This window comes from Macaca mulatta, chromosome 10 (genome assembly GCF_049350105.2).
Source record: "Macaca mulatta isolate MMU2019108-1 chromosome 10, T2T-MMU8v2.0, whole genome shotgun sequence".
Lineage (NCBI taxonomy): Eukaryota > Metazoa > Chordata > Mammalia > Primates > Cercopithecidae > Macaca > Macaca mulatta.
This window is the reverse complement of record NC_133415.1, coordinates 98,396,667-98,422,398: the sequence shown is the minus strand read 5'-3', so window position 1 is coordinate 98,422,398 and position 25,732 is coordinate 98,396,667. Positions and strand designations below refer to the sequence as shown.

Sequence of the window (25,732 nt, the reverse complement as noted above, 5' to 3'; positions counted from 1 at the left end):
AGGAAGAGCACCACCAGGTTCAGAGCCTGCATGGAGGGTTCCTAGCTCATAAACTGAGGAGGATATAAACTGAGGAGTTTATGTCCTCAGTTAAGAGTTCCAAAGATGAACACCAAATTGGGAAAGGACTACTAATTATTTCTTGAAACATGCCATTTTATTAGGATTGAATATTTCAAAACGTTGGGCGTAAAAAGGAGAAATAAAATGCATGCTCGATGGAGAGAAGGTTGGAGCCACTGGGATAACAAAAGTGAAATCTTCAGAAGAATTGAGGGTAAGGTGGTGAGTAGATATCGAGTGATAAATATGGGTAGGGAAGAGCTGAGTCTTTCGGGGCCATTTCAGCCAGAAGTGGAGAGGTGAAGGTGGAAGGCAATTTTTTTCCTACTTTGAGATTCAATTCCTCCCACCCTGTAAAATGGGGGACTAGAAAGTGCCTCAGAACTAGTTGCTCTAAGAATTGAACTCAGGTTCTGTGAGTTTAAATTCCATGGGGGTGACCTCATAGCGGCTGGGTTGTTGAAGGGAGGATGACTGGGGACTGAAGCTTTACTCCAGAAGCCAACAACAACAACAACAACAACAACAACAACAACAACACACACACACATTAAAAAAAAAAAAAAAAAAAAAAAAAAAAAAAAAAAAAAAAAAAAGCAAAGAAAACCACCCAGATCCTTGAGGAAGAAGGGAAATAGGGAAATCAATGGAGTGGGTCCTGTAGCATCGGAGGGGCTGATAATAGTGAGAAACACCCTCCTGGGTGTTACTGCTTATGTACTCCTTCTCAGTTTTATTAAAGCCAAAACTGAAATGCTGCACAAAGATTCTCACTGATAGGCAGAACCTTCTGCAAGTTACACTCAGAATCTCAAATTCGTCATTAATGCAGCAAAGCCTTCTGCGGAAATGTCTGCTTGCTTCTTGAAGACTGGTAAGATCTAAGAAGCACCTTTCCCTCTTCATCCAGTTCTCAAAAATTATGGACTCTTAGGTTGTGGGGAGACAGACAGCAGAACGCTATGCCTCCTCAGTCCCAGCACCCAATCCAATCTGGGGCCTCTGCTTCTTCATCCTGTCCCCAGACTCCCCACATTCCTCTTGTAGGTCTGCTTGATTTAGCCAAACCCTAGGAGGTCTGGCATTTATGTCTCTGCTCATTGAACTTAAAACATCCTAGGAGAATCCTTGTGTGGGCATCTCTTAAGCCCCAGAGAAACATCCCTGCCCACAGGGTTTGGGAGGATTAATTATGCTTAAATGGATATGTTTTCACCAGATTGTGTAGCTACTGAATTCCTACCCCTTCTGACTTCTAGAGAGCAGAAAGTTGGACTAGAAAATCAGCAATATGATTTCCTGTGTTGAGCCCCAAAACCACCAGTTAGAGTTGGAGGATACCTTGGAGATCTTGGAAGAACCCTGCATGATCTCCTATACCACCATCGTCTTGCCCAGTTGTGGGTGGGGGAGTGGGCTCAGAGCAATGTCTCTTCTGCCTGCCAACTCACTTTCCTGAGCTATTACATGACCAGCCTCAAGTTCTTCCCAAATAAGCTGTGACATTAATCCACGATCTCTGTTTCTCCTTCTGTAGTCCCACAACAAATTTGCTACCCCAAATATTTGCTCTCACTGCACTTTTCCCCTAAGTCCCCAGGTCCCACCTCCTAGTTTGGATCTCCCTGCCTTCTTACTCTTTAGAAGCTTGGCCTCCTTAGCTAAGACTTCTGGACTCTACTTACCATTTTTCATTTCATTGACTAACATCCCTGGGGAAAACAGCTTATAGGTGGGATGTTCTTATGGTTACACAAAACACTATCCCTCTGAGTTCCTCAAACCTGGGTGCAGTCTTTCTCACATTATTTCAGGCCTATGATTCTGGTAGGTCCCCACAAGCTATCTCCCTTTCTAACAAATCCATGGAGATACAATCTTACATTAAAATGACAGCACGAGTGGTCTGGAGTTGAAAGGAGATGCTGTTGGCCTCTCCACCCAAATTCTCTTCCTAGACAATGCATCATTTGTTACTATTGTTTATTTAACCATTTGGGATCTACAGGGATCTTTTCAAAGGCAAATACTGCTAGAAAGAATAAGCAACTTTCAGAGGGTTAAGAGAGCCTGTCATGTGTTCAGATTGCGGCAAGGGCCACTTTGCATGAGTGGAGGTATCACTAATTATATCTCTTGGCTTAGAGCCCAAGGAAAGGGTACGTCATGTGATCCAAACAAAGCCAGCATTCCTTCTTCCAGGAAGCCAGAGAGGGGCATGACAAGAAAGGAGCACTGGGACATATAATCAGTTCCTTGAAGTATGGAGAGAGGGGTTGCTGTGGGTTGTGGTATCAGGGCAGGCTTCCTGGAAGAAGGAGTGCTTCCTTTTACCTTGAGGGATGGAGAGAAATTGCTATGCCTCAGAGTGAAAGGTATGTTTTCCTCCCTGACAGGATTAAATATAGAATGGGGGGAGAAGCAAGGGAATTTGGTTGAAATGAAAGGTTAGTATCCCCCAACTTGACAAAAACAGATGAAGCTACAGACAAGTTTGGATCACGACTCTTAGAAACTATTCCCAATAAAACACCCCCCCCAAAATATTGTCCAAAATACTGAAAATGCATGACTCTTTAAATCAATGAGTCACTGGCAAGAAAGAGGAATTCTTAAAAGCCAAAAATGACATGAAGGCCTCACTCCAGAAAGATAAGGAAATGCTTTAGTTAGAGGCTTCCCTGGGGGTATCTGCCAATGCCTGGTAATCTGTGGTTTGAATTTTAGTGGGCCCCTGGCAAGGGCAAGAAAAAAGAGCAAAGCCCTAAGCAATGTGAAAAGTCAGATCAGAAATCTCACTCATAAGGACCCCCAAATGCTGACACATTAATAAATGAATGAAACAGAAACACACACATGCACGACTGTGGTAAAGGAACTTGCCTGTCTTGGCTTTGGCTCTCAACAAAGTGGGAAAAAAGACTATTCTGGGCTGGGTGTGGTGGCTCATGCCTGTAATCCCAGCACTTTGGGAGGCAGATGTGGGTGAATCACGAGGCCAGGAGTTCGAGATCGGCCTGACCAACATGGTGAAACCCCGTCTCTACTAAAAATACAAAAAAATTAGCCAGGCGTGGTGGTGCATGCCTGTAATACCAGCTATTCAGGAGGTTGAGGCAGGAGAATCACTTGAACCTGGGAGACAGAGGTTGCAGTGAGCTGAGATAGCGCCACTGCACTCCAGCCTGGGGGACAGAGCAAGACTCCATCTCCAAAAAAAAAAGGAAAAAAAGACTATTCTGAGAATTTGTAACTGCAGCCTCATTTCCTTCCATGAGAGCAGAGTAGGAAAACCGGCACATGTGCATAGTCTGAGAAATCTAAAGCTATGAATTTAATTCAAAATAGCGTGAGCTGTTAGGGAAAAATTGAGGACAAATTGATTCAGAAGAATGCTCTTTTAAACACAGGAATCCAAGAAATTCCACAAAGTATCGTTACATACGTAAACTTCCCTTAAATATACACTCTCACAATAAAAAAATCACTCAGATCTTAAGAAAACAAGATGAAAAAAATCAAGAAAAACAACCAACAGCAGAGGTCCACAAAGACTTCAGATATTGGAGTTACTGTATTGTATAGTAGCGAGTTATTGTATTGTAAGAAAGGAACATAAAAAAAGGATTCCTGATTCTGTCTTTGAGGTAGGAAGGGCACGTGATAAAGACATTCATTCAAAAGGTAAAAGACAAACCAATAAGGGTTTCAGAAGATTACCCTGGATCCTGGAAAATGTTTATAATACATATAGCTGAGGAAAGACGCGACTCCAGTAGAAATCAGCAAGAAAAAGTCAGACAACCCCAGCGAACAATGAGCAAAACAGTTGCACGGAAAATCAAAGAGAGGATATGCGAGTGGTTAATAAAGATCTAAAAAGGTGCTCAACCTCATTAATAGTCAAGAAATTTAAATTAAGTCCACAATGATGTATTTCTATACTCATAGCAGGATGGTAAAAATGAAAAGATTCTGACAATGCTACATACAGCATAGATACGGAACAATAGGAACTCTAAACTACCAATGGCAAGGCTGTGAATTGGTCCCAACTCTTTGGGAAATACCTTGGTATCAGCTTGAGAAGCTGAAGATATGCATACCCTGCAACCCATCATTCCCTATCCTGGATGTATAACCTACAAGAACACCTGCCCACGTGCTCCAGCAAATGCACACAGAGTGTTCATAGCAGCATTATTCTTTTTTTTACATGAATAAAATTTTTAATTTTTTTGACATTTAAAAACATTTATGAATTCATTTAACATAATAAACTTATTACATATTGATATAAATAATATTTTAATTTAGAAAATCCTAGTTTTTAAAATTATACTTTAAGTTCTGGAATATACGTGCAGAACATGTTACATACATGCTAGGTATATACATAGCAGCTTTATTCTTAACAGTTGCAAACTATAAGCAACTCGGTAGAGATGTGTGTAGTCATACAATAGATGGCACAGCAATGAAAATTGACAAAATACAGCTACCCACAACAATGTGGATGAAATTCATGAATATAATGTTGAACACACAAAGCCAGGCACAAAAGAATACATTCCAACTGACTCCATTGATATAGAACAGAAGCAGACAAGAACCAAAACCTATTTAAGGGAATACATACCAGCTTGAAAATGTAAAAAAGAAAGTCACTACCATTAGCTGCCTTCGAGAGCATAGGAAGGGGCTGTATTGAAAAAGAATAAGCAAGGAGCAGAAAGTGTTGGAAATCTTTTACTCAATCTCAGTGATAGTTTAATGAGTGGTCACTTCATAATAGTTCTTTAGACCGAACATTAATGTTTCATGCATATTTTTATCTTTGTATTTTTTTTCACAATGCATATTTTCACAAAAAGGAAAAGTAGTTCTTCCTTGTTTTGTCTCCTTTTCTTTACTAACCGAACTAGTCAGTCCTAAAGCCATTAGATAGGCAGAACAAGGTAGGCGTTTGCCCCAAGGGGAAGGGAGCCATGGCTGGCTCCGTGTGGGCATCAGAGCCGGAACAGGTCAAGGAGGGCGCCTCTGTAGGAGGGCTGCTGGCATGGTGTGCTGGAGCCAGGGGTAGATGAGAATGTCCAGTGAGGAGGCAAGAAGCAGCATAGCATGGAGACCAGTCTGCCCATGTTGAGAAAGGCATCCCCCTGGGGCTATAGGGGCAGACTGGCACAGAATGAGAGCCTGAGTGGGGTGACGAGAGTGTCCAGGTGGGGGAGCAGATGAGGGAGGAGCCTCAGAGCTGGAGCAAAGTGAGGAAGCTGTCTCCATAGGGAGAAGGCCTGATGTGGACTGTCCGAACTGAAGGAGGGTGAGGAGGGTGTCTATGGGGGTGGGCAGCCAGACATGGAGGGTCAGAGCCCAAGGAGATGAGGAGGATACGTAGAAGTTAGGGTGGTTGGCTGTGGGGAGTTGGGCCAAGCATAGTGAGGAGGGGTTCCACAGAACAGGGCTGTTTTGTGTCAGGAATCAGAGCCTAAGCAGGGTGAAGAAGGCATCAATGGATCAAGCGATTCTCCTGCCTTAGCCTCCCCAGTAGCTGGAACTACAGGCGTGCGCCACCACGCCCGGCTAATTTTTGCATTTTTAGTAGAGACGGGGTTTCAGCATGTTGGCCAGGTTGGTCTCGAATGCATCCTGATATGGCTGTTGGAGCCCAAGTAGGGTAAGTTGGGCATCTTTGAGTGGCCCAGTGTGGAGGGTGAGAGCCTGAGTAGGGTAAAGTTTGATTTTTTTAAAAAAACAAACATGTAATATGTATCTACACATTTTCAAAAAATTAAAACAGGAGTAATAGTCATAGGTTATATTATTATTCACAACTATTCATTCCATCTTCCCTTTAAGAGGACACTCCTGCCCATTACCTTGCAATTTCAGAACCGCCTGTGGAAGGAAGACATATTTCTGTCTCATTGACTGTGGTTTGCTGTCGGCTGTGCTTTGTCTATTGGAATATGAGCGGACGTAGCATATGCATTGTGAATTTTGCACTATGAGTTTCTGCCAGCTCCTTTGTGCTTCCCCTCTGCCAGGAGAAGGGGCCTAATCCACATAGAGGCTGCTGCTTTAGTCTTGGTCCCACAGCCTTGAGTAGAGCCCCCGCCTGGAACAAGGCAGTAGACAATTTGCCTAGGAAGTCTTTTGTTGTGGCAAGTCATGGAGAGCTCAAAGTTATTTGTCCCCAAAGTAATAAAAATACAGTTGATTCCCGTTACTTGGGGGTAGTTATGTTCTGTAAAGTCACTGTGAACACCAGATTAGCAAATACTGAGCCACTGCTCAGGGAAAGTGCAAGCCTCTGACCACACATTTTCATCATTTGATCAATACATAACCCTGTTTTATGTGTGCTTCTGTCTGAAGACACATGATATAGATGGTAATTAGAAGGTGCACACAGAAGGCTTCTGGGAGGCTGGCTACTTTCTATTTTTTAACCTATGTGGTTAATTATTAAAAAAACTATACATAATTTTTTTTTTTTTTTTTTTTTTTTGAGAGGGAATCTCTCTGTCCCCCAGGCTGGGGCATAGTGGTGTGATCTCGGCTCTCTGCAATCTCTACCTTCCGGGTTCAAGGGATTCTCCTGCCTTAGCCTCCTGAGTAGTTGGGACTACAGGTGTGCACCACCACACCCGGCTAATTTTTATATTTTTGGTAGAGACGGGGTTTCACTGTGTTGGCCAGGCTGGTCTTGAACTCCTGAACACAGGTGATCTGCCTGCCTCAGCCTCTCAAAGTGCTGGGATTACAGGCGTGAGCCACCGCGCTGGCCCTGTCTTTATTTTTTAAACGTGTATATAGGCGCAGTGGCTCATGTCTGTAATTCCAGCACTGTGGGAGGCTGAGGCAGGCGGATCCCTAGGTCAGGAGATTGAGACCATCCTGGCCAACTCAGTGAAACCTCGTCTCTACTAAAAATACAAAAAATTAGCAGGGCATGGTGGCAGATGCCTGTAATCGCAGTTACTCGGGAGGCTGAGGCAGGAGAATGGCTTGAACCCAGAAGGTGGAGGTTGCAGTGAGCCGAGATCGCACCACTGCACTCCAGCCTAGTGACAGAGTGAGACTCTGTCTCAAAAAAAAACAAAAAAACAAAACCAAAAAAACCCCACATACCTTATATAATATATATTATTGTTTCGTTAACATTGAATTGTGGCTGAAAGCCCTGTGACTCATGCCTGAACCAAGCTTATCTAACACAGGTAATTTCTTCGTAAGCCACATCGTAGGCCTCTTGCTCTTAGGACACTTGACAGCACTTTAGTAACTCTTGGCGGCCATTTTAAACAGCAAACTCACCAATGAAAAGCACACAAATGTGAAAAATGTGACACTAAATCGACTGCAAAAAGGAAGTTTGTTTATAGTAGTAGAAGAGCTTAAACAAGCAGAGCATTGTCTTGTTTGACTTCAGCTGGGAATGTGTATGTTGCGTGACTCAAGTTTTTTGCCACTCTGCACATATCCTGAATGACCACAAAAGCATCATGAGTATTGATTTTTGGGTGATAAATACATTTCAACAGGTAGGCAAATTTGCAAGTACAGAATCTGAATAATGAGGACTGAGAGTAGGTAACTCATAATAAGATTGTAGAAATGAATCCAAATATGTCATTGGTACCTGCAAATGTCAATTAATAGGTAATAATTGCTGGACTGGATTTTTACAGTGTAGATTTACACTATTTGAAGGATAAACTTAAAACGTAAGTAGAATGGTTGAATGCAAAAGAATGGAAAAAAGACTAGGTAAATGCAAACAAAGAAGAGAAAGTATAGTTTGATTAATATTAGGCAATAGAAAACTCTAAGTCCAGGCACATTGGCTCACGCCTGTAATCCAACACTTTGGGAGGCCGAGGCAGGCAGATTGCTTGAGGCCAGGAGTTCAAGACCAGCCTGGGCAACATGGCAAGACCCCGTCTCTACTAAAATTACAAAAATTACAGGCATGGTGGCACATGCCTGTAATCCCAGCTACTTGGGAGGCTGAGGCACAAGAATCATTTGATTCCCCCAGGAGGGGGAGGTTGGAGTGAGCCAAGATCATGCCACGGTACTCCAGCCTGGGAGAAAGAGAGAGGGAGATTCTGTCTAAAAAAAAAAAAAAAAAGAAAACTCTAAGATGAAGTTTTATCTTTAAGGATAAAGGAAGGCTTGCTAGATAATGGTAAAAGACTCAGTTCACCAGGAATGCATTTGTATTTACCTAAACCAATCAAATCAGGATATATTAAAGCAAACATTGACATCATTATGGGCACAAATTGAGAAATCTATAACTGTATTGAGGGCCTTTGACACACCTTTCTCAATCATTGACAGATCAAAAGGGCAAAAAATGTAAAAGATTTAAAATATTTTAACAACACAATATGGAGATACATAAGGAGTTCTGTACTCAATATTTAGAGACTATCTTTCCCCAGTGTCAGAATGTAGATATCTGACTAGGCAGCATTTAGAAGATAATATCTTTGGACGAGGCTTACCAATTTACTTACTGACTCTGCCTGAACTTAGGGCAAGGTGTATTAAAGAGACTTATGGAGCTAGTGGTCCTCCTCAAGGTCTACTTCTTAGTAACTGAGGCTAGAGGCACATATCTGGTTGAGTAGCCTCGCAACAGAACATGCTATGCTACGGGGATGAGGAGGGGTGTAAGCTAGGAGCTCTCAGTCATGGAGACGGGGGGGCCTGGGGCTGGGCAAGTGCCTAATGGGGGAGAACTAGGGGGTAGTGCGATGTAATGGAGTTATAGTGGGCCCTTACCTGTAGTTCCTAAATATTGTAACCTGGGAATTCACACTGTTCTCCCAGCTCCTGGCCAGCTGTAGATCTTTCAATTGCAAAATGCTGCTCAGTTTTCTGCAAAGTGCAACCTCTGCTATTTGGGGAAGCTGGGCAAAAAGGTAGGTTCTGGGTAGTACGGGATTTTAACAATATTGATTCTTCTAATCCATACGAAATATGAACATGAAATATCTTTTCATTTATTTATGTCTTCTCCAATTTCTTTCACTAGTTTTCAGTGTACAGATCTCACATATCCTTTATTAAATTTACTCCTAAGTATTTTTTATGCTATTGTAAATGGGATTGTTTTAATTTGGTTTTCAGGTAGTTTGTTGCTAGTGTGTAGAAATGCTACTGATTTTTGTATGTTGATTTTGTATCCTGAAAGTTTAATAAATTACTTAATCAGTTCTAACAGTTTTTCGGTGTGAAGTCTTTAGGGTTTTCTATATATAGGATCCTGTCATAGTAAACAGAGGCAATTTCACCGCTTTCTTCCCTATTTGGTGACTTTTATTTATTTTTCTTGCTAATTGCACTGGCCAGGGCTTTCAGTACCATGTTGATTAAAAGTGGTAAAAATTGGCATTCTTATCTTGTTCCTGATCTCAGAGAAAAAACTTTCAACTTTTCAGTGTTGAGTATAAGAGTGGTGGGCTTGTCATATCTGGACTTTACCGTGTTGATGTATATTCCTTCTATACCTAACTTGTTGAAAATTTTTATCATAAAAATGTTGAATTTTGTCAAATGCATTTTCTGCATCTACTGAGATGATCATATTATTTATATCACTAGTTCTTTTAAGATGGTGCACCACATTGATTGCTTTGAATATGTTGAAGCATTCTTGCATTCAAATGATAAATCCTACTTGATCATGGTGAATGATACTTTGTTTTTCTTTTATTTGGAGACAGGGTCTCGCTTTGTCACCCAGGCTAGAGTGCAGTGGCACGATCTTGGCTCAGTGCAACCTCTGCCACCCAGGTTCAAGTAATTCTTGTGCCTCAGCCTCTCAAGTAGCTGGGATTATGGGGATGTGTCATCACGCCTGGCTACTTTTTTTTTTTGTATTTTTAGTAGAGACAGGGTTTTGCCCTGTTGGCCAGGCTGGTCTCGAATGCCTAGCCTCAAGTGATCTGCCCACCTTGGCCTCCCAAATTGCTGGGATTACAGGTGTGACCCACCATGCCTGGCTGTGAATGATACTTTTAATGTGCTGTTGAATACAGTTTGCTTATATATTTTTTTGAGAATTTTTGCCTCTATGTACATCATGGATATTGGCCTGTAATTTTCTTTTCTTGTAGTGTCTTTGCATGGCTTGGTATTGAATAATGCTGGCCTCATAAAATGAACTTGAAAAAATTCCCTCCACTTCAATTTTTTGGAAACATTTGAGGAGGATTAGCATTAGTTCTTAATGCTAATCCCAGAAATAAATCTAGGAAACCCAGAAATAAATCTATACACTTATCGTTAATTGATTTTTGATAAAGGTGCCATGAACACACAATGGAGACTGTCTCTGATAAATGGTCTTGGGAAAACTGGAAATTCACATGTAGAAAAATAAAATTGAACCCTTATTGCACACCATGCAAAAAAATCAACCCAATGGGTAAAGAAAATGTGGTATATATACACCATGGAATACTACTCAGCCATAAAAAATCATGAAATAATGTATTTTGCAGCAACTTGGATGGAGCTGGAGGCCATTATTCTAAGTGAAGAAACTCAGTAATGGAAAACCAAATACCATATGTTTTCACTTACAAGTTGAGTTAACCTATGGGTATGCAAAGTTATACAGAGTGATATGATGGACTTTGGAGACTCAGAAGGGAGGAATGTAGGAGGGCAGAGAAGGATACAAAAAAGAACTACATATTAGGTACAATGTACACTACTTGGGGACTGGTGCACTAAAATCTCAGACTTCACCACTATACAATCCATTCATATAACCAAAAACCACTTGTGCCCCAAAAGCCACTGAAACACAAAATATGCATATATTTTTAAAAAATCAACTCAAAATGGACAAAAGATCTAACCACAATGGCTGAAACTATAAAACTCTGGAAGAAAACCTAGGGGGAAAGCTCCATTATATTGCTATGGGCAATGATTTTTTAGATATGACCCTAAAAGCACAAGGAACAGAAGTAAAAATATACAAGTGAGATTACATTAAATTACAAAGTGTTTGCACAGCAAAGAAAATAATCAACAGTCAGGAGACAACTCATAGAGTGAGAGAAAATATTTGCAAACCATACTATGATGAGGGGTTAATATTAAAAACATATAAGGAACTCCATCAACTCGATAGTAAGAAAACAACTCAATTTAAAAATGGGCAAAGGACTTGAATAGACATTTCTTAAAAGAAGGCATACAAAGGCTGGGCATGGTGGCTCACACCTGTAATCCCAGCATTTTGGGAGGCCAAGGCAGGAAGATCACTTGAGGTCAGGAGTTCAAGACTAGCCTGGCCAACATGGTGAAACCCTGTCTCTACTAAAAGCACAAAAATTAGCTAGGCATAATGGCGCATACCTGTAGTCCCAGCTACTCAGGAGAATCACTTTGTTTAGTAGAGACGGAGTTTCACTGTGTTAGCCAGGATGGTCTTGATCTCCTGACTTTGTGATCTGCCGGCATCTGCCTCCCAAAGTGCTGGGTTTACAGGTGTGAGCTAACTCGCCCGGCCTATTCTGGGCTAAGGTTTTTCATTTAATTTTTTTTTTTTTGTAGAGACAGGGTCTTGTTATGTTGCCCAGGTGGGTCTTGAACTCCTGGGCTCAAGTGATCCTCCTGTCTTGGCCTCCCAAAGTACTGAGATTACAAACATGGGCCACTGTGCCCAGAACCTGGTATATTATTTATATAGCACATTTGTGTCCGTGTATTCCAAGTCTGTCCTAGTTCTTCAAAGCCCCTACTTAGCAACTCTTGCAATCATGCTCATTTGTTACCTGTAAGACCTGTGTTTTGTAGTCTCTTGCCCAAACAAACCCCAGTCCAACCAAAATGGATTCATTCTGTGTCAAAGTTGCCAGATTTAGAAAATAAAAATAGAGGATGACCAGTTAAATCTGAATGTCAGATAAACATCAAATAATTTTTTAGTAGAACTATGTTCCTTATATTACATGGGATATACTTATGCTAAAATTATAAATGGACATCCTCTATTATGTTTGGCAATTCTATTAATTTGTGTTTCTCCCCCACCTCCATCCCATGAGATCTGCTTTCTTCTAACTGACTGCATCTGATCAACTGATTCTCAAGACTGGGTTAACAGACGTTTTCAGGTTAAAGGGTAAAATTTCAAACCCATAGAGTGACTTGATAATAAAAATGTAAAGCACCAGAGGGCCTTTTGGCTAATCTTTTAGGGGAACTAAAGGAATGATTTACACAGTCTCTGACTAGGGAACTCAAAAGCTAAAATGGTAATAGGAACATTTTTTGGCATTCACTGTTGCCATTCATTATTTGTTAATTGACTAAAATACAATAAACGCTGATTTACAAGCCAGCTTTACAAAAATAGTTCAAGTAATTCTTGTGTCTATGAGGTAGGTGTTATTATTGTTTCTTTTATGACAAACTGAGGCTCAGTGAGGTGAAGTGACTGAGCCCAGGCCACACAGTCAGTAAGTGGTGGATTAAGGATGTGAACTCAGGTCTAACTCTGAATGCTATGTTTCCTACCACTCCATACCACTTCATTAAATCTTCTTAATCCTCACAATGACAACAAAGCTTCCAGGTTAACTGCATTGTTCCCATTTTCTAGATGAGGAAACAGAGGATCCAAGATATGCTGCTATAAGGGATTGAGCCACGCCCAAAATCAAGATCACTATGTTTGGGATCATAATTTCCATGACCAAAGAGTACAGGCACTATTGTAAAATTTGAAGAGGATACATGATTAGAACTCCCCCAACAAGAAAGATCGGGGAGATAAATTGTCACAGTCTTTACTTTTAGGCAGCTGCATGGTATGGCTTCAGGAACTCTGGAAGAGACTCTATTCCAAGATACCACCATAGCTTTCTCAGTATCTGAAGTTCCACCAGTACAGACGTATATTTTGGCATACAGATGTTTTCTCTGTCTCTTGCTTCCTCTTTCTCCCTCTACCCACCTCTTACATTTTTGAAATGAATGCATTCTAAAAGTTAATACAGTAAGGGATTATTAGTTTTTCATGCCTTAAAATAAAAAATACATAAGGATCACGAAAACGCATGTGGGAAATGGGGGCTTGAGTAGGTGGGGGAAGCTCATCTGTTCATCTGGTTGCCTGGGAGTATCATAAGATCCTAGGCTTGGATAGTAACAGAAGGAATGAAAGGAATTTCTTTGTTAACCCGAGGTCATCTGAGATCGTTCTTGCTTCTGGTGCACTAAGATCCAGTAGAGTGTGCCCAGGCCCTCTGGAAAATCTCATACCATCCATTTCTGTCATCAGTGGAGCAAAGAAAAGATGCTCACTAGTGTCTGGGGTTGCCCCTGGAGTGACTGTGGGCAAACCAGCTCTGCAACTGTGCCAAACAAATTCTTGTGATCATTTAAGTGTGGCCTCTTACCCAGGAGCAAAACAATAGGCAAGTGTCTGTGTAGCACAAAGTATAGCACCATGGCAAGGTATGGGGATTGGTCAGGGTCCTGAAACGGAATGTCTTAGATGCACCGTAACTCACCATCTGACCTCAGACAGACCCCTTCCCCATGCTGGTGTCAGTCTTCTTACCTGTGAACTAAAGGGACCTGGTGGATCATCTCTAAGGTTCCTCTGCACACACTTTGTGTCTCTCTCTGGATTGTGCTTAACTCCCACCTCTCTTCTCATCCACACAGGCACCTTCCTCTCTACAGCTCCACCTTCTCCTGGAGGAATGTAGCCTTCCTGCTGCTTCTCTCCCTTGCTTTGGAGTGGACATCTGCATTGCTGCACAAGAAGAACAAACGTGAGTTCAAAAAACCTGCAGCCATTCTTCCTTAGAAAGTATTCTTGAGGATGAGGGTTAGACATGAGGCCAGCGCCAGTGTCAGATGAGGCCCCCTCTGCCATGGATTTGGGGCCACAGGAAGCTACCCCTGCTCACCACCCTGGCCCTCCACATACTTTCCTTACTTGTTCCCCCCAAATTATTTCCCTAACTTTTCCATATGTATATATGGAAGGAGACTATGTATATAGTTTGCATCTACTGGGGATGCTTCCCAGAGATATGGTCTCATCTGTCTTATGATATCACTCAACACATACTTCTTGGGTGATCACATTCATTCCCACTGCACACACATACACAAACACACACACACAAGTTTAATTTTTTTTAAATTAATAAGTCACTAGGCATGAGCCTGAGAGGAGAGGACCAGTGAGGAGGCTGTTGCAGTAGTTGAGAAGAGACAAGGGATGAGATCAGGTGCTGATCTGAGGGAGTGGTAGTAAAGAGAGGCAGGAGACAGGGTTTGGAGAGAGGTTTAGGAGACAGAGTTGACCCAAGTCCATGACTGACAGGATACTGGGGTGGCAGAGAGGAAGGAGTGCATCTCTGGATTCTAATAACAGACTGGACCTGTTGATGCCAAATGTCAAGATGCGGAATAGAAAGTAAGGTAGTGCTTGGGCATAAGGAGGTAATAGTTCTGTTTTAAATATGTTAGAACAGACGTGCTTCTGCGATGCTTAGATGGTGTTTTTCCCAGGCAGGTCGAAATGAGTCTTTAGTTTGGAATAGAGGATGAGTCTGGAGGAAGAGATGAGAATCAGAGTTGGGATTGTGGGAATGAGTGGGATCACCCAGGAAGTATGTGTCAAGTAATGTCAGAAGACAGTTGAGACCAGATGTCTGGGAAGCATCCCCAGTAGATGCAGAGAAACCTGTGAGGTGTGCTTATACACACAAGCAAGTGGTTAAGAAGAGCTGACAAGAAACGGAGGCGGGGTTTTTATTAATAAGTGAGAGTTCAAGCTGGCAATGGGGAAAGGAGCTTCAACGACACAAACCCAGTTTGATTTGCCAAACTCTCTGTCTGCTAAACCTAGAACAATGGTTCCCAAGGAACAGCCTACCTCCTGGTGCCCACTGCCTGCTTTAGGATCACCTGAGGTTCTTTTTAAAAAGTGGAGTCCCAAAGATGCACTTTCTAGAGATTCTGATTCAGCCTAGAGTTTATATTTTCTGAAACATGCATAGATGATTTTGATGTACACTCCAAATTAGGAACCACATACTCTTCTTAGCTTCAGCCCATTCCTGGAGGGATCATTAACGACAAGAAGTATTGTTGGAAAGTACTCAAAGTCTCAGTGGCCAGTCCTCAGGGAAGATGTGGGGCTCCTTAAGTTAGTCCTGGACTGTAAATCCCAGACTTGCCCCTAATGCATTGTATTATCTTATCGTACCTCATTTCTTTTAATCTGTGAAATCAGAAGTTTGGTACCAATGATAATAGAGTTCTTTCCATTCCAAAGTTCTACAGTTCCAAAACTCAGTAGTATCTGAAAGGATCATGCCTCTCTGGCCAGATTCCATTGGAGGGATACTCAGTTTAGAATCATGGAGACACATTAAATGCTATATGAGCCATCCTTTGCTACCTAACAAATTGTCTGTGGGTCAGAAGTCTGGCATTGCGCATCTGGGTTCTTTGCTCCGGTTCTTTCCAGGCTGAGATTGAAATGTCAGCCAGGGCTGTAGTTCTCATTTGGGATGCAAGGTCCTCTCCCAAGCTCGCTGGTTGTAGCAGAATCGTTTCCTTGGAGTTGTAGGACTGAGGCTACTTTACTGGCTGTCACTTCTAGATGCCACCCTCATGCCTTGGCACTTGGCCTCAACAATCTCCAAAGCTACGAATAGCTTGTTAGATGCTTCTCATCATTTGAATCTCTCTGATCAATTCTTCTCTACCAACCAGAAGAAAGCTCTGCTTTTCAAGGACCTAATTGACTAGGTCTGGGCCAGAGATGAGACCTTAAGATTAGAGATTATCTCTAATCTTAAGGTCAACTAACTTGGGTCTTTAATTTTTCTGCAAAATCCCTTCACAGCATTGCCTAGATTAGTGTTTGATTCAATAATCAGTAGTTGGGAATCTTGAGGGTGCAACTTTAGATTCTACCTACCACAAGCACTGAAATCAGGAAGCCATGTCTAGCCTCAAAAAGGAAGGAAGCATGGCCATACCACCCTGAAAATGCCTGATTTTGTCTGATCTCAAAAGGTAAGCAGGGTCAGACCTGGTTAGTACTTGGATGGGAGGCTGACTGGAAACACTGGGTGCTATAGTTTTTTTCCCCTTGCCTCTTCTAGTTTTTAGTAAAAAAAATAAAAATAAAAATAAAAGGTAGGAAGCAACTCCATATCTGCCAAGGTCTTACCCCAGGCATTATAGACATCACCCCATTGAACTCTTATAATCAACCTGTAAGGCAGGAATTGTCATTCTCATTTTAAAGATGGAAAATATAACTCAGATGAAGGGAAATACTTTCCCAAGATTATTTAGTTGGTTAGTGTTGGAGCCAGGCTCCCGAGCCAGATCTGCCTGACTATAATGCTTCTTCCACTCCACCATTTCTTACTCCTTAGAGGTAAATTAAAAATCATACAACTGAGTTCAGATCGGTCTTGAGTTTACCAGGAGTCAAGGGTCAAATCAGGCCTCCTGACCTCTACTTCCATGTTGTTTCCACCAGTCTTTACTAGTTTCTTTTATCAACTAGAGACAAAGGAATTAAGAATTAAAATATTAGCTTTCAAGAAGAGAGAAACTCTTTTGAATTTAGGGCCTTGGTCCCTTCCTAACCCCTTGCCCTGGAATCCAACATGCTTCTCCTTCAGTTCTTCTTGGACACAAATTCCTGATTCAGATCCATTTGAACGAATCTGAGTGCTGAGAAACAGAACTAGCCCCTGAATAGAAGCAGAGCAAGAGCTAAGAATTGAAGGTAGAGGATAGGGCTGAGAGAATTTCACTACACGCCTTTGCCATAGGAGGAAAAAAGCTGAAATTCTGAATGAATGTGAGTTTGGACATTTCTTTCTTGCAGAGAAACCAGGGTTGTGTCCCAAAGAGAGGCTCGCTTGTACCGCTGAACTTCCGAATTCATGTAACACAGATTTTGACTGCCAGGAATACCTAAAGTGCTGCCTTTTTGCCTGTCAGAAGAAATGCATGGATCCCTTTCAAGGTAGTGATGTCCAGGCTGAGGACAGAGGTTCCCCACTTCTTGCTCTGTCCAAAACTGGCTGAGGGATTCCCTTGGATGGCAGGACAAGGACCCAGGGCCTGTGCTCTTCTCATTCTCTTATTCAATGCCTAACCCTCAAGTACAAATCATAAGTCTAGGCATGGTGACCATCAACTACCATAATATTGATGCTGGTCTTCTTGGGTCCCACATTCAATCATTCACAAATAACTAATACTTGTTGCATGCTCACTCTGTTCAAGAGACTATTATGGCACTGTGACAAAATGAAACCTCAGTCAGCTTAGATGCTGGCATTGTTTTTCAGACTCTTTGATCTTCAAGGAGGTTTTCTGGTAACTCAATGTATTGGGCATCTATCCAATATGTGTGGGGAACTGTGTGCTTTTTAAAAAGATTCATTTATTCATTCACTCATACATTTATCCACTCATCAAATATCTGTTGTTAACGCCCTTTGAAAAGACCACCAGAATACACCTGTAGTTGAACAAGTTGGGTTTAGTACTCATTGAAGTGAGGGAAAATATTCACCCTAGACAAGTTTGAGGCATTTCAGTAAGAAGCTGTTAGAAAGAATCTATTATAGGATTTAGGCTTTGATTGGGTAACTCAGGGGAGGGTCTAAAGAAGTGAGAGTTTGCTCTAGATTGAGTGCTGTCAGAAAGCGGGGGCAATTCTATGACTGGCTATCCCAGGGAATCTTAACTATACAGAATGCAGACCAGACTGAGGATAAAGCTGTGATTGATGGTAGAGAAGCGTAAGTCACTCATGTTAGCTTAGAAGGGGATGGGTGTTTGGTATTTTGCAGGTTTCATGGTGATCTTGTTTTTGTCTCACTTCATCATGATCTCAGAGTGACTTTGTTTGATATAAATGTTCTAGGAGATTTTTAGATCTCCAACAGAGAATCCATGTTGCTTAGCTGGGAGTGTCAGATCAGTTTTCAGACGTCAGGGGCTGTCTCTTCCTTGGTATTTCATTCTTTCTAGGTACTAGGCACTTTGTTAGGCACTTAGGATGCAAAAGTAATTGCAGTTTTGGACCGTGAATTTTAAATCATTATAACTATGTTCAAACAAATCTTTATTGGCTGGGCATGGTGGCTTATACCTGTAATCCCAGCACTTTGGGAGGCCAAGGCGGGCGGATCACCTGATGTCAGGAGTTCAAGACCAGTCTGACCAACATGGTGAAACCCTGTCTCTACTAAAAATACAAAAATTAGCTGGGCATGGTGGGGGGTGCCTGTAATCCCAGCTACTCAGGAGGCTGAAGCAGGAGAATTGCTTGAACTAGGGAGGCAGAGGTTGCAGTAAGCTGAGATCACACCATTGCACTGCGGCCTGGGTGACACAGCGAGATTCCTTCTCAAAAAACAAAACAAAACAAAACAAAACAAAACAAAACAAAACACATCTTTATTAATCAAAATAGGAACGATTACAATCAACACATTTTTGCCAAAGAGAAATAAGTTTGTGTAGCGTAAAAATCCATGCTTCAGGATTTGACGAACTCTTGGAAAACATTTTCTGCATCCTGCTGTTTGTGGATGTGTTTTCCCTGCAAAAAGTTGTTGAGATGCTTGAAGAAGTGGTATTTGGTTGGCGAGAGGTCAGATGAATATGGTGGATGAAGCAAAACTTTGTAGCCCAATTCATTCAACTTTTGTGTTGGTTGTGTGATGTGTGGTTGGGTGTTGTTGTGGAGAAGAATTGGCCCTTTCTGTGGACCAGTTGGCCCTTTCTGGCTGCCAGTTGGTCCAATGTGGACCAATGCTGGCTGTAGGCACTGCAGTTTTCAGTGCATCTCATTGATTTGCTGAGCATACTTCTCAGATGTAGTGGTTTTGCCAGGATTCAGAAAGCTATAGTGGATCAGACCAGCAGCAGACCACCAAACAATGACCATGACCTTTCTTTGGTGCAAGTTTGGCTTTGGGAAGTGTTTTTGAGCTTCTTCTAGGTCCAACCACTGAGCTGGTCATCACTGGTTGTCGTGTAAAATCCACTTTTCATTGCATGTCACAATTGGATTGAGAAATAGTTTGTTGTTGTTGCATAGAGTAAGAGATGACCCTTCAAACCAATTTATTTTTTAAATTTTTGCTCAGCTCATGAGGCATCCACCTATCGAGCTTTTCACCTTTCCAATTTACTTCAAATGATGAATGACCATAGAATGGTCAACGTTGAGTTCTTCGGCAACTTCTTGTGTAGTTGTAAGAGGATCAACCTTGATGACTGCTCTCAATTGGTCATTGTCAAATTCCAATGGCCAGCCACTATGCTGCTCATCTTCAAGGCCCTCGTCTCCTTTGCAAAACTTCCTGAACCATCACTGCGCTGTACATTTCTTAGCAGTTCCCAGGCTAAATGTGTTGTTGATGTTGCAAGTTGTCTCTGCTGCTTTAAGACCCATTTTCAACTCAAATAAGAAAATCACTCGAATTTGTTTTTTGTCTAACATAATTTCCATAGTCTAAAATAAATATAAAGAGCAAATAATAAGTCATTAGCAAAAGTACATGAAGCAAGAAATGTGCATTAAAATGATGTATAATATAGCCACATTTATTTAAGAATGTATTCTAATATCAAACAGCAAATTTCAACAATGCAAAACCACAATTACTTTTGCACCAACCTAATAGTTGCTGAACAAGTCTTGCCCTACCAAAGCTCAGTACAATGGAGAAGAAAGATCAGCTCCAAAGTACAAGATTCTTATATGCACCTTGTAATATTCTTTGCAAGGAAGGAGTGATGCTCAGAGGTGCCATACAACATAGACTAGTAGTAGTAGAACTGGGACCAGAACCTATGCCTTTTTTTTTCCCCTGCCATGGCTCCTTTTTTGACGTGGGTGATAACACCAGGAGTTATGACAAATGCTAGGGAACTGACCCTGTTCTTTTATCTCTACTCTTCATGTCCTTCCTTCCTTGCTTCCTGACTTCAGAACCCTGCACGCTACCTGTGAGACAAGGAAACTGTAATCATGATGCACAGCGCTGGTATTTTGACTTTAAAAATTATCGCTGCACACCCTTCACATACAGGGGCTGCAAAGGGAATGCCAACAACTTCTTGAGTGAGAATGACTGCAGAACGGCCTGCATGTTAGTTGGTGAGACCCATATTCTGGAAATCTGAGGGTCTAGTTTAACTAGAAATAGTATACCAGTGAGGTTATAGGCTCAGGATTTGAGGTTAAAGTTCCTTGGTTCAAGACTTAACTCTGTCATTCACTGGCTGGGAGGTCTTGGGCCAGTTGCCTGCCTTTATAAGCTTCAGTTTCCTTGTCTATAGAATGAGGTTAATAACAGTATTTACCTAATGGAGGGGCTCTGCCAAAAATGAGATAGTGTATAGAAAATGTTAATAGATCTTGGCCAATGTGACCCAAAAGCCAGGTGTGCTCCCTTGGAAGAAGGTGTTTCCTCATGATAGTAACCTGTTGAGCATCATACTGAGGATTTGTGTAAGAATGGAATCCCATGGAGTAAGTGTCCACACTGGAGGTGGAGAGTAGGGTGGGGTGAAGGTGAAGGCTGTGGATTTATTCCTTAGTATAATGGTCATCACCAGCAATGTTGAGAGACAGTGTCCTACCAAACTTAGAAGTAAAATGACCTGAATTAAAATCTGACTTTTCCCACTTGCTGCTTTCTTCACTTCTTTGAGTTTCAGTTCCCTCTTCTGTAATTCTGGAGTCACAGCAAACAGCTCATTGAGTTGTTGGTAGGATTATACATTATTTAAAACACAAAGACTTGATATAGTGGGGGTCCCGTGGTGTGGGTTCACTAAATGGTAACAATTGAGATGGTGACCAGTGATCTTCACAATGCAACACTGTGTGATTTATGAGGCAGCATTGCAATTTCGACCACAGATTGTGAGGCAAGCTGAAAAATGTACCATTACTACCACTTTACAGATGAGAGAACAGAGGCAGAGAGGTAAAGTTAGTTGCCTGAGGACCCACAGTTGGTCAGGAGTAGGGGTGGAATTTTAATTCCATGGACCCATGGGCCTGAACGTCCAAGGCAATCCTGGGACCTGACTTGAAACTAAGACCACAAGCTTCCCTTCATGGGAAGCTCTAAGGAATCATGATGCTGTGGACAAGACCCTTGTCTCCTCTCCCAGGAGCCATCAGGAAGAGGAGGCCAGGGAAATGGGCTTGGGTCGGTTTGTGGAAAATTTAGGTTAAGACTCAGAGGCAACCTGATAATACCTCTGGGAGTTCAACACATCATAGCCTGAGCCTGACCTGGGAAGCCCTTGTAGAATTTGCAGTCAGATGAGGAAAAGAGCATACATGCACAAAACCCCAAAGAACTGATTTAAATACCACTTATGTCTTAATGACTCACAAAATTGTGTTTCCAGCCCTAATCTGACTCCCAAACTCCACTATCAGCTCTACATCTCCACTTGGACCTCGCGAACATCTCATGTTGAACTTGCTTAAACAGAACCTTGGGCCAGGCACAGTAGCTTACACCCATAATCCCAGCACTTTGGGAGGCTGAGGCAAGAGGATCACTTGGGCTCAGGAGTTTGAGACCAGCCTAGGCAGCATAGTGAGACCCAATTTCTACGATCAACAACAAAAAAACAAAAACAAAAAAAAACAACCAAAAACACAACAACAAAAAAACAGGCATAGTGTCACGCGCCTGTGGTCCCAGCTACTCAGGAGGCTGGGAAGATCACTTGAGAAGGTAGGAAGATCACTTGAGCTGGGGAAGTTGAGGCTTAGTTGGGTGACAGTGGGAAACCCTGTCTAAAAAAAGAAAAATAAGCTAAACATAAACATAAACCAGTACCTCTTACCATCACTCCCCTAACGCAAACCTGTTCTATCCATGCTTCTCATCTTGATTGAAAAACTTCACAATCACACTTGATGCCTCTCTTTATCAATTAACATCCATTAAGTTAGGAAATAATTTTAGTTCTACCTTGAAAGTAGATCCCAAATCTGTTAAAACCTTACCACCTCCGCAGCTGCCACCCTGATCTGAGGAGCCATCTTCTTACTTGGATTACCCCAAAAGCCTCCTAAAATGTCTCCTTGCTTCTATCCTCCTTACAATCTATTATCAAAACAGTAGTTACAATGACCCTTTCAAAACATGAGTCAGGCCATATCACTTATCTACTGAGAACACTGCGATGGATCCCCATTTCATTCTAATAAAACCAAATACCCTAAAATGGCTTACACTGATTTGTGTAGATTTCACATAATTATCCCCATTTTATAGAGAAGGAAACTCACTAAGTAGCAGGACTGGGACTTTACCATGGGGCTTAAGGCACCAAGCCCAGCACGCTCTCTACCACATCCCATGATGTGATGAGACATTTCATTCTTCCACAGCCTATTGGAGATGGATAGGGTAGGGTGAACCAAGTTGCAGAAAGGGATACTAGCTTTGAAGAGAAGGAAAGGCTCTTTGAAGGGTGGTGGGATGGAGGTGAGGTTTTAAGAAGCTCACATTTGCTCTTATTTTAGTTAAGGATGGACAATGCCCACTCTTCCCTGTCACTGGACGTAAGGAGTGTCCACCTTCATGTCACAGTGACATCGATTGTCCCCAGACAGACAAATGTTGTGAATCCAGGTGTGGCTTTGTTTGTGCCAGGGCCTGGACAGGTAAGGACTGGGGATATACCTCCCAAATCTATTGTGCATGTGGCAAGGATGCCATGCTGTCTCATGGAGTGGGGGGGGGGGTGTCTTGAACCTCGGATGCCCCTTGGGCTCATCTTTGAGGATCCTTTGGAGCCCCTTTTAATGCCCAACAAGTTATATTGACCTCTGAAGACTATTGTGCTATTCTTCAAAGCCAATAATTCATAGTATTGCTCTCTATTCTTCCCCAGGAAAACTTATTTTTTCCGAGTCTCATTCCTCAATGACTTGCAAGGTGACAATATTCACCAATTCATAAAAGATTCATAACCATGAGGTGTATTCCTAATAAGCCTTCATGTCTGCACAGAACTTCAGAGCATGCACATCATATTCATATTGTGTAAGACAGGCTGGGGAAAACATCAGTAGCAAATGATGTTGGATAGAAGCCAACTTTCCTGCCTCCTATAAGGCAGGTGTTTACTCCCCTGTGTAGTCCCAGGGATTGTCCAGGTATGGCTTTAAGGTTCTAAGGTTCAGTATAGCGTGGTGGCAGGAGTCAAAGGCTTTTCAACCTACTTCAACTTTTCTACTGGCTTTCTATGTGGCATTGGGCAACTCATTTCCCTCTAAATACTCCTCAATGCCTACAATTTATAAAACAAGAAGGTTCTGTGTGCTATCTAATACTCCTGCTACTTGTGGTTTTCTGGGGTTATATAACCCAGATCCATTAATTCTGTAGCAGCAGACAGGAATCCTATCAGATGGTACAAGTCAGAGATGGCAAGACTTTTCTTGATGCTCCTCAAGTTATCATAGAAAGTTGATACTCTGCCTCCTCCAGTCTATTGTTACTATAGGGGGAAAGGCAAGAATCTTAATCAGAATAAAACCTTGTTTGAGTTTCCCAAGATTCCCCAAATTTGTCTCAAATTATGACCAGGTATTTCAAGGTCAAGTGTTTTCTTTTACCCCATAAAGTCAAACAAGGTTTCTGCCCACGCAAGCCCTTGCTATGTGCCCAGATCGATAAACCCAGGTGCCTGCAGGATGATGAGTGCCCATTGGTGGAAAAGTGCTGCTCACTTTGTGGACTGAAATGTACGGATCCCAAGCATTGAATAGTAAGTAGAAAATATTATCATCAAAATCATTAATTATGAGTAGCATAATAAAGACCTGTCAGTTTTGTCTTGCATCCAACTTGCCAAATTATCTTAAGTATCACAATATTGAATGTTACTTTGATTTTATATATAATCCCATCATCTGAAAGTGATGATATATTTGACTTTTTTCAACTTCATGACTTTATTTTCTTGTCTTCTTGTGTTGTATAGAAGCTCCAAAATAATAATGAAAATAAAGGCAATGGCATCCATCCTTGTCTAGTTCCTTATTTTAAAGTCAATGTCTCCTGCAATATAAAAAGATATTTGTTGTTGAATTTGGAATGCATAAGTTTTATTGCACTTAAATTATTTTCTTTTTTCTTTTCTTTTTTTTTTTTGAGATGGAGTTTTGCTCTTGTTGCCCAGGTGTGATCTCGGCTCACTGCAATCTCTCCTTCCCGGGTTCAAGTGATTCTCCTGCCTCAGCCTCCCAAGTAGCTGGGATTACAAGCGCCTACCAACATGCCTGGCTAATTTTTTGTATTTTTAGTAAAGACGGGGTTTCACCATGTTGGCCAGGCTGGTCGCTAACTCCTGACCTCGGGTGATCCACCCGCCTCGGCCTCCCAAAGTGCTGGGATCACAGGTGGGAGCCACCGTGCCTGGCCAGTTATTTTCTTTTTAAGCTTATTTCCTGTCCATTTATAGCTACTACTGAAAATGACTGCTGAATTTTATCAAATACCTTTTAAGCATACAGTCACATAATTATTTTTCTCTTCTAATTTGTTGGCATAATAAATTATTAAATTTTCTTGAGTCATCCTTGCATTCTTAATAAACTTAATTGCAGTGTGTTGTATCAATATATTATTGGTTCTTTTTAGCTAATAGTATAGTTTGAATTTTCACATCTATAGTCAAAAGAAAAATAGGTCTTTTTAAATTTGTTTTTCCTATTTGGGTCATATTACTTTCAAAAAATGAGTATGGGAACTAATTGGGCAACCTATCTACTTTTTCTATGCTCTGAAATATTTTACATAATATAGCAATTCAGTGTTTTTTGAAGGCTACCAAAATTCAGCTCCAAAAGCATCTAGATCAGGTTCTTTCTAGTGGTATATTTTAGTAATTTTTAAATATTTTGTCTTATAGTCTGCAGATTTTCTACCTCCTCTTCTGCAAATTTTGGTCTTTTGTATTTTGGTAAAATTGATCCATTTTCCCTATATTTTCACATGTATTACTTTAGAGTAGTATACATTGTTCTCTAGATAATTCTTTTTAATTTTCGTTAATGCTTTTACTTGTACATTCATGTTTCCACCCACCTATTTACTCACTAATTATTCAATCCCTTTACTTACCTATCCATTCACTCAACACATATGCAAATACCCAATCCCCACTCACCTATCCCTCCTATCCTTCCACTGACACACTTTTCAACTTAGCTCTTTGCCCACTCCATATGTCTATCCACTTACCTTTCTTACTCATCTTTCTTCTACAGACTCACTTGTCCATCTAGCCTTTAGTTAATCCTCCTATTATTGACCTCTCTCCTCTCCCTTTCTCTGCACACACACGCACACACTCTTTCATACCCATCAAAATACATATTCATCATTTCTATACTTAACTCTCTCCATCCACATACCAATGCACTTATCCACCTTTCATTCAAACAGCCTCCATCAATAGGCCCACCTATCCCATCACTACCCTATCCATCTTTACATTCAATTCAATCCACTTATTCACCCAATCATCCACTCATCCATAATCCATGCATTCATGTATCAAATATCCATGCTTT

At 41.5% G+C, this 25,732-nt stretch overlaps 1 protein-coding gene across 1 annotated transcript; it reads left to right on the top strand.

The window, feature by feature from the left end:
- The first annotated feature begins 5,323 nt into the window (after positions 1–5,323).
- Positions 5,324–24,772, top strand: WFDC8 (WAP four-disulfide core domain 8). Its single transcript, XM_077951860.1, has 7 exons — positions 5,324–5,386; positions 13,771–13,880; positions 16,976–17,116; positions 20,105–20,272; positions 22,673–22,813; positions 23,780–23,922; positions 24,312–24,772. Exons 1-6 carry the CDS (start codon positions 5,361–5,363, stop codon positions 23,917–23,919), a joined length of 726 nt encoding a protein of 241 aa, XP_077807986.1. The 5' UTR covers positions 5,324–5,360; the 3' UTR covers positions 23,920–23,922; positions 24,312–24,772.
- The last annotated feature ends 960 nt before the right edge of the window (positions 24,773–25,732 follow it).

Coding starts and splice junctions, on each gene's coding strand:
- WFDC8 (XM_077951860.1), top strand. CDS start 5,361: ATGTGGACTGTCCGAACTGAAGGAGG. Junction 5,387..13,770: donor ACTGTCCGAACTGAAGGAGG/GTGAGGAGGGTG, acceptor TCATCCACACAG/GCACCTTCCTCTCTACAGCT. Junction 22,814..23,779: donor TTGTGCCAGGGCCTGGACAG/GTAAGGACTGGG, acceptor TACCCCATAAAG/TCAAACAAGGTTTCTGCCCA.